Source organism: Astyanax mexicanus, chromosome 1 (genome assembly GCF_023375975.1).
Source record: "Astyanax mexicanus isolate ESR-SI-001 chromosome 1, AstMex3_surface, whole genome shotgun sequence".
Classification (NCBI taxonomy): domain Eukaryota; kingdom Metazoa; phylum Chordata; class Actinopteri; order Characiformes; family Acestrorhamphidae; genus Astyanax; species Astyanax mexicanus.
In genome coordinates, this window is record NC_064408.1 from 11,613,937 (window position 1) to 11,629,833 (window position 15,897).

At 39.0% G+C, this 15,897-nt stretch overlaps 1 protein-coding gene across 1 annotated transcript in view; it reads left to right on the top strand.

Annotated features, from left to right (window-relative positions):
• Positions 1-15,156, top strand: part of trpv1 (transient receptor potential cation channel, subfamily V, member 1) — a 39,244-nt gene extending 24,088 nt beyond the window's left edge. The window contains exons 9-16 of the mRNA XM_022665778.2: positions 1,474-1,566; positions 1,651-1,721; positions 2,900-3,065; positions 5,062-5,128; positions 6,189-6,574; positions 8,874-8,992; positions 11,077-11,183; positions 12,427-15,156. Of these exons, the coding sequence (XP_022521499.2) occupies positions 1,474-1,566; positions 1,651-1,721; positions 2,900-3,065; positions 5,062-5,128; positions 6,189-6,574; positions 8,874-8,992; positions 11,077-11,183; positions 12,427-12,536 (1,119 nt within the window). The 3' untranslated portion in view covers positions 12,537-15,156. The remainder of the gene's footprint in view (positions 1-1,473; positions 1,567-1,650; positions 1,722-2,899; positions 3,066-5,061; positions 5,129-6,188; positions 6,575-8,873; positions 8,993-11,076; positions 11,184-12,426) is intronic.
• The last annotated feature ends 741 nt before the right edge of the window (positions 15,157-15,897 follow it).

The following is a 15,897-nucleotide window of genomic DNA, read 5'->3' on the forward strand; positions in this document are numbered from 1 at the left end:
CATTTCTTTGAACCCTATCAGAACCTGCATCCATTACAATAGACATCAAGTGTTTTTTATAACACTATTTGAAAGCTGTTTTTTATCAGAATAGACCATGAACCAGCCAATGAATAAGTTTACAGAACAATGAAACAGTACCTTGGCCCCACCCACTGCACTGAAAAAACAGTAGTACTAGAGCCATAGAGGCAAAGTAACAACAAATTTACTAATTTAATGTGATTTAAAACATTTTAATCATGTTTTTTTACTGTTTAGGGATGGTTTATAAAATAAAAAGGTTAATATGAAATATCAAATATTACACACAGGCTTCCAATAGAAAGGAAATAATAACAGAAAAACTAAATAAATATTTCAGTTAATTGGATTTATTGCTATATAGATTGTCTAGTAGAATATTAGAGTCTAATATTCTACCAGAGGTGGAAAAAGTACAGAAAAATTGTAATTAAGTAAAAGCATCTTTACTTTGCTAAAATTCTACTCAAGTAAAAGTAAAAGTACCCATCTAAAAATCTACTCGAGTAAAAGTAAAAAAGTACTCAATTTGAAATGTACTTTGAGTAAAAGTTACATAGGTACTTTTATTTATTTGATGTAAAAAAGTAAAAACAAATCATAAATTAAATTGTTTTTAATGAACTATTATTTCACATAATAATTTGGACCTTTCAGGCAGTATTTGTTCAGACCACCGCATAAAACATTTTCAAGAACAAGTGGTATATGATCCATTTTTTTCTTTACTATTAAAAGGTTATGGTCATATATGTGACTGTATTTTTATAGTTTTACAGGTCATTGTTATATTTTAACTTGCAATTGTTGTGCTTTACCTGCTATTTCCTTTTTTTTAACATTGAAGCAGATTGTTTAATGATAAAAATATTTACCACCACATGCTTTCACAGGTTTGATGTGGAAGTTTTGAAAGCTGACAGCTCTGTCCGGCGGGGCACATTTTGTATTGCATGAGAACGTTATTGCCTTGTTATTCCACGCTTGAGCATCCGTGCGCCGGCGCATCTGTGCCATTTTTTTTTCTTTTAATTCAGACAATTGTTTTTTTCCCAGCATTTTATTTTTTACTCAGTAATTGGGAGTTTTCCAATGTACCAAAGTAGATTACTTGTGTCAAAATGTACTTGAGTAAAAGTAAAATTACCAATTTTAAAAACTACTTCAAAAGTTGCAAATTACTCATATAATCTACTCAATTACAGTAACTTGAGTAAATGTAATTTGTTACTTTCCACCTCTGTATTCTACTATAAAATGTATATAGCAAATAAATTACAGACATCATACTTCCATTTCTATTTCCATCACTGGAGATAATTCAGGTCTGAAAGCCAGCGGAGAATAAGTGAAAAAAGAGAGGAACAGCCTTATTTATCCCAGTCACTGTATATTTAAATGTTCTGCTGTTCTTGTGTTCACATTCCCTATTTCTCTTTGTGAATACAGGCATTTCTCCCTGAGAAAACCACCAGTGGCTACCTATTCTTCACCGGTGAGATCATCACATGTGCTGCATCCGTGTATTTCTTCATTAAAGGGGTACGTATTGCTGTTACCTCAGGTTACAACATGTAAAAAATTTATTTTATTCTAACCATCTGGATTTACTATCTGTTCTTGTAGTTGATGGACATGATGAGGAAACCACCCAGGATGAAAACCCTGCTTATAGACGGCTATTCGGACCTGAATTTGTGAGTGCTCCACCTTTCTGCTGATTGTATCCAAAAAGTACGGTTATATGAATTTATATTACGTCTGATAGTGCGTGCCAGATTGATGGGACATTCCATTTCTGAAGTTGGTCCACTCTGTTATATCAAGTCCAAATTCCAATTTCTCTGCTGACAACCTTTATGGAGAAGCAGATTTCATTTTCCAGCAGGATTTGGCACACTGTCCACACTGTAGCCAAAAGTTCCAATTGGTCTTATATAACCCAGCTGGCCACCAACGTCAAAAGACGTTCATTTCAGGTTGAATGTTGGTCTCCAGACCAATAATAGTAATTGTAATTGTAATTGTAAATGTAATAACAGCCATACTCAAAATGATTTAACGAACTGTAGACTGACAAGCCAAAAGTCATGGGATAGCAGTATGCAAATTGATCAAATTGATGGGAGTCCCCACACCTATTTAAGTTTAATGAGGTAGAACAGTGGGGGCCAATGTGCATTATCGATATATGAGTATTTGAATTTGAATGGCGCCTGATTGATAAAATATTCCATTTCTGAAGTGAAGTCCAGATTTTTAACATTGCATTGATCTACACTAGTGTTACATGTGTGCACCGGTAAATACTATCAATATTATTAAATATTATGGTACCACTTTAAAATAAGACTACCTTTATAAAGGGTTTATAAATGGTTTACAATTAGTTTATTAATGGTTACTAATTAGGTTGTAAATGCCTTAAAAATCATTAATAATCAGTTATAACACATACGTAGAAAGGGCAACAATGACCTGTTGTTTGCCAAATAGTGAACCCACAGCCATCTATACTGTTGCCCTTTCTACGTATGTATATTATCACCCACAGTAGACAACACAGTGATTGGAAATGATCTTGACTGGCAATGTCTGGCTAGAATTGTCCCTACGTACGGACAGGTGACTCTGACAGAAATCACACCCACATTCAGTGCAGGAGACCCACAGCTTCAGTGGGTCATGGCAAAAGTCATGGGATACAGCACTAGTTCCTGTCTTGTGACTTTTGGCTTGTCACTGTAAATGGAAGCTGTTCTGCACCAATAGAGTAAGCGTTTCTGATAAAATGGTGAATGAGTGTAGGTTAATAAATTTAGTGTTTCTAATAAACTGGCCACTCAGTGTGTTGTTGTGTTTGTTGGTGCTGTAGTTTTTTCCAGGCGGTGTGTTTCCTGCTCTGCGTGGTGCTGTATGCGTTTGACAGTAAGGCGTATCTGGCGTTCCTGGTGGTGTGTCTGGCCTTCAGCTGGGTCAACCTCCTGTACTTCTCCAGAGGATCTCGCCACATGGGCATCTACAGCGTGATGATCCAGAGGGTAACTGCCATTCTTCTGCCTTTCTTCTGCTGTGTTCAGAAACTTCTCCTCCATTTTTTCCTCCTTTTCTTTTCCCACTCCTCCTCTCCTATTCTGGACAAAGGTGGAGGAATTGAGGGGAGGAAAGGAAGAGGAATGGAGAGATGGAGCAGTTGTCATTGGAGAAATGGGACAGCTGATCTCTTTTAATAGGATATTGACCACTACAAAACTGAGCCAATCACAATGCTTGCAGTCAGCTCCCCTAATGCTGCTCAGCCAATCACAGCTGCTGCAAACAGTCAGCACATATATGGTCACCTTTTTAATGGATGTTTAAACTATAGGATAAATACTGCCTGGTCAAAAAAAAGTCTCCACCTGGTTGTAAGTAAGTAAATAATGTTGGTTGATGCTGCAGTTGGTCTGCAGGTTTAGGTTCAGCAACAGTATGTGCTGAAAGAATGAGGTCAGCTGACTACCTGAATATACTGAATATAGACCAGGTTATTCCATCAATGGATTTTTCCTTCCCTGATGACACGGCCATATTCCAAGATAACAATGTCAGGATTCATGGGGCTGGAATTGTGAAAGAGTTCAGGATTCAGGGAGCATGAGATCATCATTTTCACACATGGTTTGAGAGTTCACCACAGAGTCCAGACCTTAACCACATTGAGAATCTTTGGGATGTGCTGGAGAAGACTAGTGCGTCATCAAAGCAAGATATTAGAGCGTTAAAGCAGAACTTTTTTAATCATTTTTCTGGGTGTATGAATGAGCAATATCTGTTCAGAATTATGTAAATTAACATTGCAACACTAAAGAAGCATAGACCTATTATTTGAGAAAAATATTTATTAAGAGCGGATACAAACAGTGCTACAATTTAAGTGCATAATGCAGACAAGTGAGTATTACACCATAGCTTTATATAAAATAAAAATAGCATTAAAAAACAGACACCTATGTCCAGTGTTCTCAAGTCTCCCGCTTTGAGCACCTCAACGAGTTCACACGCTCACACGCCACACATGGTATTTCTCACGCTTGCCAATCCATCGGCTGTATATTATAATGTACTCTCGTTGAGCCAATCAGAATATAGATCGCTCTGTTGTTAGGCAGATCTAGTCAAAGAGGGTGGAGTTTGAGCCACCCCCCCCCCCCCCCCCCCGTTTAACAACTGAAGAACTGCATGCACCAGCCCCCCAACCCCCACCCCCCGTTGAACAACTGAAGAACTGCGACCCTCCCCCCTCCCCAGGTTAACAACTAAAGAACTGCGCCGCCTTCGCCCCCGTTGAACAACTGAAGAACTGCGCGCACCTGCCCCCCCCCCCCCCCCCCCCTTTAACAACTGAAGAAGAACAGCATGCAACCACCACCACCCCCAACCAACCACCGCCAACCAAGTGGTGGCCTGAGTTCGGGTCGGGTTTGGGTCGGGCTTGGGCAGAGAATCTAAACTCAATGACCTATAATCTATAATTAAAGATGTGTTGGATGATCTTGGATGCACTTTAAACACACTATCAACCCTAACACAAAATCAGCAGGAATTGTGAGAGAGTATTAGAGCTGCATTGGATGGATTATCACAGAAAACCTTTAGGAACCTCTACAGCTCCATACTAAAATATCTAGCACACATATAACCAAGAGTTTCCATATCATTCTATATTTTGAATAATTTATTGTTCCTGGTAACTTTTGTCTTTCTTCTGAACAGCACTGCAATCTGACAACTGCAACTATTTCTTTGCATTTTTAATAAAATATAACTAATGGGCTCTTCCCGCTAAGTAAACACAATGGGCATTATTGCTGTCAGCAGAATTATTGAGGTAATATTCTTATATTGATTATTTGATAATGTATTGGTTAATGAGTTCTTGAGCTCTTTGGGTAAATCTAAGTGATAGCTGTTTCCATCCCACTACTATTTGATTGGATTGAATTTGGATGTTCCATCAGCAGATTTTCACTTTCTTATTCTGTGTTTCTCTCTCAGATGATCCTTAGCGACATGCTGCGCTTCCTCTTCGTCTACATCGTCTTCCTCGTCGGGTTTTCAGCAGGTAAAATTTTTTTAATTTTAGGAATGCAAATCATGTCCGTAAACGTATACAAAAACGGAAATATCATTGAAAAAAATTGGACTGTGTGAATGAATGTAAGAAATGTGAAATCCAATTATATTTATATTAGTGGTGTCAATAAAAATACTAGTATATACTTGGATGTTTAAGGGAAGATAAAATCAACGTGGAGCACTGGAATAAAGAATGTATGATAAATTGGATAGAGGAACCTTTTTTTACTTTATTACAAAAATATCAGCTTGTTCGTAAGGATTTCTGAAATAGAACTTAAATAGCTTGGTATAAAAGGGTGTTTTCACACCTGTAGTTGTTTTTTATGGTTCGGATCAGTTGATGAATTTGTTTATTTGGAGCGTTTCTCTTTCTGTTTGGTTTGGTTTGGTTTCACACAGGTTTAAACCTTAACGCCCCAATATGTGCACCAATAAACCACGCAAGCATATTGTCTCCTGTGATTGGTCAGAGCTGTCTAGTGTGTGCACAAAAAAATAAATATAGTGAGAAGATTCTGCTTTACCACAGAACACTGAAAATGTGCCACTGCTCTTTTAAACAGTGTTTTCAATGGCATGTGCAGCACAAAGTTGCATGGCTCTAATCAGTGAACGCTGCACATACCACGCTCTTAGTGTGCAAACAGCATGGAGCTGCAGGAACAGTATTTATTCATAGCAGTATATTATCTATATATTATCTATATAATATAATATATTTTAGATTAAACTGAGCCTTATCAGCAGTTTAGCTCAATTAAAAATAAATATATTTGATAGCTGGGTTGGATCAAGGCCAAGCGAATCCCTCCACAAAAAAAATCTGCGTGTTGGGCGGGGGCGGGGCAGATTATGGCAGAAGTTCAAGAAGGGTCAAAATTAATTGCGTAAAAAAAACAATAACACATTAATCGTGTGCATTAACGCTTTAACATTGACAGCCCTATTATTATTATTATTTATATAAAAGCACAAAATATTTTAAACCAATCATAAAACAATGGTGAGTGGTTAAATAAGGTTTCTTTTCTTCCCATGAACAGCTGTAAATACACTACTTAAGGAGTCTGACCTGGAGCCCGCCCCAACATCTCCACCGACATCTCCCCCAACGTCTTCTCCAAAAACCCACACGAACTGCAGCCGTGTAGGCGGACGCTCGCTGTTCACAGATCCAGATACATCAGAGGGCTGCACAAAGCCCACCTATAAAAACATCTCCTTCACCACGCTGGAGCTGTTCAAGTTCACCATCGGCATGGGTGACCTGGAGTTCACGGATCAGTACCAGTACCAGCACGTGTTCTACATCCTGCTGATAACCTACATCATACTGACGTACATCCTTCTGCTCAACATGCTGATCGCCCTCATGAGCAAGAGGGTGGAGAAGATGTCCAAGGAGAGCACCAGCATCTGGAGACTGCAGGTACAGAACAGCACACCCTTAAACCTCATAAACAACCACAATTACTAAAAAGAGCGACTGCTGGGCATGCTGGGATCTCTCCTGAGCTCCTAACCCCTCCCCCACGAAACTGTTATGCTCACAAACACATGCTGGTATGTTTTGTTCTTAAATCTATATACCACATTAATTTACCGCCTCAGTCCACATGCTTTTTTTCCTATCAGTTATGGCCAGCTCTGTATCTCTCAGCTTGTCCAGAAATGCATGTGTAAAGTGCATCCTTTAATGTTGGACCCTAGCATAGATTAGACTTCTTGGCTGTAGGGGGAGCCAAGAAACAAGAAGTATTCATTCTCACATACAGGGGTTGGACCAGAGACTGTAAAAAAAGATGGACGCCGTGTCTCCGTTCCCACTCATTCAGTGAAAATGAAGCCAAAATCTTCCTCCATGTTGGCGATCCTGATACCCGATTCTGCGCAGTAGAGACCAGAGGAGGGAGAAAGACTGTGGAGAGACAGCCTACTCATTTAAATAACCCCGCCCCTGAGGGCTGCCTCGCGGTCACAGGCTGCAGAGCGGGGCAGAGCGGAGCTGACGGTCTGTTATTGGTCCCGCCCATAACCAGCCCTTTTACAATAACCACACCTTTTTTGAATAGAGCTATAAAAATTTTACAATATAAGCAGAGGTTACACTAGCTGCTGCATTTAAATAAAGGAGGTAGAATTACAGTATATTAGAAAAAAACGTGATAGAGAGTTGTCTGTTTTGCCATTGAAACCTATGGGGATGGGTGGAGTTACACAGCTTTCTGAAACCGAACAGCAGGGGGCGCCCGACCTGTGGTGGCTTCACTTTTGAGAGACGATGCTCTGTCCAGCTATATACAGTTGGACAATGAATGGGTTGGACAATGAAACTGAAACACCTGGTTTTAGACCACAATAATTGATTGTGGTGACGGACAGTTCTGGTGGAAACAGGAGAGTTGAGGTGCACAATGAATTCTGCCGTGATTTTCGCAGCCGTGGTTTTATGTTTTTGGCTACAATCCGAGTTAGCGCCCGAACATCCCTTTCAGACAGCTTCCTCTTACAGCGTCCACAGTTAATCCTGTTGGATGTGGTTGGTCCTTCTTGGTGGTATGCTGACATTACCCTGGATACCGTGGCTCTTGATACATCACAAAGACTTGCTGTCTTGGTCACAGATGCGCCAGCAAGACGTGCACCAACAATTTGTCCTCTTTTGAACTCTGGTATGTCACCCATAATGTTGTGTGCATTGAAATATTTTGAGCAGAACTGTGCTCTTACCCTGCTAATTAAACCTTCACACTCTGCTCTTACTGGTGCAATAATGTGCAATTAATGAAGATTGGCCACCAGGCTGCTCCAATTTAGCCATGAAACCTCCCACACTAAAATGACAGGTGTTTCAGTTTCATTGTCCCACCCCTGTATAATGCTGCTTTAAGTAGGTTTTTATATAGAAATCTAATGAAAAACATTGCAATAGTTAAAATGAAAATGATTTCACTTGACATTCCAGATCCACTTTCCTGTAAAGCACCCAATATTATGTAAAAAAAAAAATAATAATAATATTAGTATTTTAATTAACAACACTTATATAAATTTAATTCCACTTTACACTTTCATTCATTTTTTATTAACATTCAAATATCCACTATAAAAACTTGCGTCTTAAGTTTTTTTATTAAGTATTTTTGTGAATAATCTAATTATTATTTTTTTAATGACACCACTAGTTTATGTCATTAATATATTGTTTATATTAAAGGTCAGGTGCTAGACTAGTGCTGTCTGTAAGTGTATCAGATAATTAATGTTACACAATAACAGAAGATATGGTGAGACAGATGATGTCCTGCTCCTGATTTGTCCTGAGAAGCTAAATAATAAATGATGGAGCTTCATCGTCAAGAGTTGGGCGACCAAATGCCCTGAAAAGTCCATAATGAGTTTAGAGTAGCTTCCCGGTTTTAGATATTAAAAGCTGTTAAATGTAGCTATTTAAATTAGAGCAGATTGGGAGAAATTTTTCATACAATATGCAAGTATGCCTGATTTGAATGTAAATTATTATTATATGAGACATTAACCCTTTCTGGGAAATCTTCATAATTGAATGTACAGTTCTATTAAGGGGAGCGGTGTGGCCTCTGATCCTAGAATCACCTCCGGCCAATGCTGTGAAGTCTGCAGCGTACAGAGCCTCATTGTTGTATGTTATATACAGAATAATGATGACAGTAAATGTTAAATGTGTGTGTGTGTGTGTTCTCTCTCAGCGAGCCATCACCACTCTGGATCTGGAGAGAACTCTGTGTTGGTGTCTGAAGACTAAGCTGAGGTCAGGAGTGGAGAGAGATCTGGGAAAAAGAGAGACAGACGTACGGCAGTGCCTCAGGTAATACACAGAATATTTATCATTTATAAAAAAAAAATGTGTAAAATCATTATACACTTGTACTAGGAATTATTGGACTTCCTGGTGGATAGGATTTACTTTATAAAGGGAAAAGTAGCACATTTTAGCCTTTTCTGTTTCAGTACATTTCCCGATATTTAAGCAAAAAAAACAAACAAAAAAAACAATAAATAATCTTTTCTACATGTTTTTAAACATATTTGGTTTTAAATATCAGGGCCCTTAGAAATCAACTAATGAAGTGTGGAGCTATTTTGAGCTTGGTTAAAGAGACACTAAACCCTAAACCATATTTTTTCCATTAATATGTGAAATGTGTTCCTTTGAAGTAATGAAATATAAAAGTCCTGATTAAAAAAATTTATAACCGGTCTAAAGCGCTGCCACTATGAGCAGGAGGTCGCAGGTTCGAACCCCAGCTCATGCAGCTTTGCCATCAAGCTGCCGGCAAAATTGGCCCTGCTCCCTCTGGGTGGGTAGATGGCGCTCTCTCCCCACATCACTCCTATGGTGATGTCCGCAGCACAGGGCGTCTGTGAGCTGATGTACCGGAGCCGAGCTGCTGTGCTTTCCTCCAAGCGCATTGGCTGCTTGGTAATGCTGCATCAGCAGCAGCTCGAAAAGAAGCGGTGGCTGGCTTCACATGTATCGGAGGAATCATGTGCTAGTCTTCACCCTCCTGGTGTGTTGGGGCATCACTAGTGATAGGGGGAGTCCTAATGAGTAGGTTGGGTAATTGGCTGTGTAAATTGGGGAGAAAATGGGAAAAATTAGAAAAAAAAAAATAAAAAAAATAAATTATAACCTTTAAAAAGATGCTTTTGTTGTGGTAATTTCTGACTCTGCAGCACCCTCTCAGGTTCAGCTGTGCTATAGGTGTGGATGCAGATCAGTCAATCAGTAATACCCCCTGCTGATGTCCAACCAGAGGCACACTGCTGCTGCTGCAGCTTAGCCAATCAGCCCTCTTTCCCTCCTGCCCTGTCTCTAAACCCATACATCACCCAGTGCCCCTCCCAAACTCCCATTTTTTTGCCTTTAGGGTGGAGCAAAAAACAGGTGGTTTAGTGGCTCTTTAATGAGTCATACTAGTGATTTATTTGCATGGGTAAGCCTGTTGGGAACATCGGCTAAAAGCGCTGTATTTCAGAATGCTGGTGGTGAATAGAGGTGGGCTATCTGATAAAAGTTTGTACTCTGCAAACATGTAATCATGTTTCACTAAGGCCCAAGTCTATTTCACAATGGATTTCTTCTTTAATAACTTTTTAACTTGGTTCAATCAGACTAAAAACAGAAATAGATTAACAGGGTTACCCACCGCTTAAGATCAATTTAAGACCAAATGTAAGGCATACCAGACCATCTCAGACATGTGTAGAAAGCTCCATACGCCAGTGAGTTAAAACAGATATAAATCATTAAAATTCATTATTTATTGTTTATGTTATAATTCAGCTTATTTATTAGCATCCGTGACTCTGCTTACCTAAGAAAAACAAAATATTTAGATTCTTCTTAGATTGGCACACTCTTGGTGAGATTTTAATCTCAGTGTCTTCATGAGGGAGAGTCACCTGGAATAGTTTTCTCAGCATCTTGAAGGAAGGAGTTCCTGAAGGTGCTGATTAAACAATAGTTGCTGCTTTTTCTTCACACTGTGAAGCTCCAGCTCATCCCAATTAAATCACCTCAAATCACCATCTCAGTTCATCAGGTTTAGATCAGGGGATTAATGTGGAGGACAAATGTGGATGTTTTTAATTTTAAATTACAACGAAGAAATGCTGTCTGGTTCCAGTATGACTTGTACATCTCAATCCAACACACACACACACATACACACACACACACACACACACGCACACACGCACACACGCACACACGCACACACACACACACACACACACACACACACACACACACACACACACGCGCACACGCGCACACACTTCTCCATTAACATAATCCAGTCTTCTGGTCTATTGATCAGCGTTTACCATCACACATTTACCACAAGATGGCGGCGGTAATTGAGTCGTGTCTTCTTGTCTCTCTTGCAGAGTGGAAGAAGTCAACTGGAACAAATGGAGCCGTCACGTGGGCATCATCAGTGAAGACCCCGGTGACTTCAGCCGAGGCCCACCGTCTCCCACCAGACCTCAGAGAGGTACCCTGCAAAACACACTACTGTATTTTCAGGAAGAGCTGAAGAAAAAACACATTAAACAGCACTTAATAACCACAGGGGGGCAAATCCCACCCGAAAGATCAGGCAGTAAAAGCAGGCGGTTTAGTAATTACAGTAAATGCTCTCTGCTATCAGACTAAAATCTTTATAGGAATCGTTCAGTGAAAAATTACATGTACTAAATTTTTTCTTATCCCATAATACCCTGTACTTGTGGAATCAATAGCACCCCTCTTTAGTTAGAATTTTGACTGTCTGTAAAAACAAAATTAAGCTATGAATTTCCCTTATGGACAACCGTTCACATGCATTTCTGGACAAGCTGAGAGATCCAGTAGTGGCAGGTGAAAGTGAAAGAAGTATGTGGACTGAGGTGGTAGAGTTACAGGTGCATCTTTAAAATATAATAGATATCATAGAACATCATTGAAAAGTTACTTTATTTTAGTAATTTAGTTCAAAATGTGAAACTCATACAGTACTGTGCAAAAGTTTTAGGCACCAAAGCAAATTATACTAATTTATCAGAGCAATATGAGTGTTTTTACCTGCAAAAAGCACCACATATGATTTAAACAGATGCAAATAAACATACATACAGTAAAACATAACAGGGAATTCTCATTTTTAATTAGGTATGTTACATACTTTGAGCCGAGCTGAAGAACAAAGTGTAGAGATTCCAGATTTCTCCTGGATGCTTCTCAGCCAGCATGTGTTTATATATGTTCAGTTCCGTCAGCAGCTCACCTGATTTACCACATTTACCAATTTACCAAACCAGGTGTTGATTAATATGATGAGAACTAGAAATAAATTCAACTTTTAAACTCAGATAAGGAGAGATTATGAGATGTTTTAAGGAAAACAGGGCTGTAAAATCTCTGACACTTATTCTTTACTGAAATTCCCACAGTAATGTATGTCATGTTATGTATGTTCTATAGATTTATATTTCTTTTAATGTTGATTATTATGGCATACAGCCAATGAAAACCCAAAAATCAATATCTCAGAAAATTTAAATATTAAATAAGACCAACTGAAACTTTTGGCTGCAGTGTGGTCTGTGTGCCAAGTCCTGCTGGAAAATGAAATCTGCATCTCCATTAAAGTTGTCAGCAGAGGGAATCATTCTCCACTATCACAGTCATTAAAGTATTAACATTATGAAGCTAGTATTTCAAATCTGCAATAAAAAAAATCGTATTATTCTCTACAGGACAAACCTGGCGCGGGTTCCTGCGGGACTTCAGTCGACGGAGGCCCATGACCCGCATCTCTGAAGATGAAGAACAGGAGATGAAGCCTATGGCATATACCTCCGTCTGATGAAAGAGGAGTACTTTAATTTATGGGTGAGGAGCCATGGTCAACCCTCCTCTAAAACTAATGCTAACTAATGCTAATGGTACATTTTTGTGAACATTTTTATGTTTAAGAGCTGTCAGTGTAAAGAACCTTTAAAATGGTAAGAAAACACATTTATACTGACTTATTTATCCTTTAAAATGTTCTTCATACTCATATCTCTTTTACAATAATGATTCTTTAAATGTTACTTAATAGTGTTGTAGTCAAGATCGCTAGAGTCATGACCAAGACATATTGAGTCTGAGTCAAGACCAAGACCTGGACATATTGATTCAGAGTCAAGACTGGGACATAACAAGTCTGAGTCTAGACCCAAACTAGGACAAATCCAGTTCAAGTCAAGCCCAAAACTAAGACATATCGAGTCCGATTCAAGACCAAAACTAAGACATATGCAGTCCAAGTCAAGATCAAGACTAGGACATATGCACTCAGAGTCAAGACCAAGACTGAGACATATCAAGTCCGAGTCAAGATCAAGACAAGGACATGCAGAGTTCAAGTCAAGACCAAAACTAGGAAATTTCCAGTCAGAATCAAGTCCAAGACAACAACATATCCAGTCCGAGTTAACACCAAGATTGGGACATTTTGAGTCTAAGACAAGACCAAGACTAGGACATATCGTGTCAGAGTCAAAGCCCAGGCTGGCATATAATGAGTCAAGACCAAGAACGGGATATATCTAGTTCGAGTCAAGACCAAGACTGAGACATAGCGAGCCTGAATCAAGACCAAGACCAGGACAAACAGAGTTAAAATTAAGACCAAAACTAGGAAATATCCAGTCCTAATCAACAACAAGACTGGGACATACAGAGTTTGAGTCAAGACCATAACTAGGACACATCTATAGTTAAAACCAAGACTAAGTCTGAGTCAAGACCAGGACACATTGACTCTGAGTCAAGACTAAGACTATGACATTTCCAGTCTGAGTTAAGACCAAGACAGGGACCTATTGAGTCAAAGTTAAGACAAATTCCAGGACATGTTAAGTCTGAGTCAAGTCCAAGACTGGATATATCCAAACTGAGTCAAGACTAAGACTGAGACTTGTTAAGTCTGAGTCAAGGACATTTTGAGTCTGAGTCAAGACCGAGCCCAGGACATAGCAAGTCCGAGTCAAGTCCAGGACTGCGACACATCCAGTCCAACTCAAGACCAATACCGGGACATATAGTCCTAGTGAGGTCCAATACCTGGACATGTTGAGTCTGAGACAAGATTCAACACCAAAACCAGGACATATAGAGTCCAAGTCAAGACTAAGACCAGGACATATCCAGTGCAAGTTAAGACCAAGACCGGGAAACACTGAGTCTGAGTCTAGTCCAAGACCAGGACATGTTGAGTCTGAGACACGACCAGGACTGGATATATCCAATCTGATTCAACACCAAAACCGGGACATATAGAGTCCGAGTCAAGACCAAGACAGGGACCTATTGAGTCAGAGTCAAGACAAATCCCGGGACATGTTAAGTCTGAGACAAGACCAGGACATATTCAGTCTGAGTCAAGTCCAAGACTGGATATATCCAAACTGAGTCTGAGATTTTGAGTCAAGTCTGAGTCAAGACCGGGGCAGTCCGAGTCAAGTCCAGGACTGCGACATATGGAGTCCAACTCAAGACCAATAGCGGGACATATTAAGTCCTAGTGAGGTCCAATACCTGGACATGTTGAGTCTGAGACAAGATTCAACACCAAAACCAGGACATATCCAGTGCAAGTCAAGACCAAGACCGGGAAACACTAAGTCCGAGTCTAGTCCAAGACCAGGACATGTTGAGTCTGAGACATGACCAGGACTGGATATATCCAATCTGATTCAACACCAAAACCGGGACATATAGAGTCCGAGTCAAGACCAAGACAGGGACCTATTGAGTCAAGACCAATAATGAAACTGCAAATATGAGACAAGAATAATGAGACAAGCCAAATATGGCTGAGACGATTGAACTTGAATACTACAACACTATTAGTTAAAGAACCTTTACCAAACCACCTCATTTTTTAGATTTAAGATCATAGGGATCTGCTGAAAGACTGTGCTGGGCTCTCCTGTAAAACTGTAAAACTGTAACATACATGGTAAAATATATGTTTGTGTCCGTTTGAAATTTAAGATCAAATATGTAACGTATTTTACAAGCTTTCTATGTCTGTGTTTGAGCAAGAAGGGCCAAAATCATTGATCTGAATTTCCATTAGCTTAGTGCTAACATAGTATTAGAATCCCTTAAGAGGACTAGCAGAAATGACCATAATCTCAAATGTTTGCAGCCTAAATGTAAAGCTTACATCTACATTTTTAAGACTGTATATATATATTGTACTAACACGGTACTGACCCAGTGTCCACATTTTCACTGTAATACAGGTTCTCTGTGCTACTTCCAGCCCTGTAAAAAGTGACCTGACTGCAGTTTACGCTTTACTAATGTTCTGCTGTAATGTTGAGAAAGTTTATCCCATGACAGTGGGTTGTGTTGTGAATGCTGTATTATGTTTTATACACTTTGTACAGTTGTAATTAATAAAGTGATTATTAAATGTGTTAAAAATAAAACCTGTTGTCTCCTAAAGTTTATTTGTATTTCTTTTTCATTTTCTTTTAGATTGTCACAATTCTTTCTGAATTTTGGATTTGTTTTACCACAAAGGGATCTCACCAGCAAATTATTATTATTCACTTGCATCTCACCTGCCTGTATAAAAGCTAAACGTCAAAAAAAAATCCATCCATCTGTTTTCTGTAAATCAGCTGAAAGAGTTTGGTGTCAGGAATCATTTGCTTTTATGAGCCATTTGGATAATCCCTTATTATGATGTCACAGCAGGACTTCGTCTGAGGGAGGGATCTGTACCTACTGTCTGTGGCAGGTCAGCAGATGAGGGAGATGTGAATACTTTCATACATTGAGTTTTGTGTTTCCATCACATTTAAACATGAACTAGCTAGTTTGCATTTTGCCATTTAACACAAGCTAACATTAACATGTGATAAAATGCTCATGGGCTGTAGCCAGCAACAGCTTATTTGCATAAAAGTGAGAGAGCCCTTAAACAGCTCAATCTGAAAGGGACTGGAACTGGTAAGAATAGAGCTGGTGTGATCTCTTTATGTGGGAGTGATTATATATATATATATATATATATATATATATATATATATATATATATATATATATATATACACTTTAAGACATGATAAATTCTTTATTAATCCCAAAAGGGGGAAATTTGCAATGTTATATCAGAACAGAGGACAAAACAAAGGTGTCAGGAAATATACAAACAATATATAAAA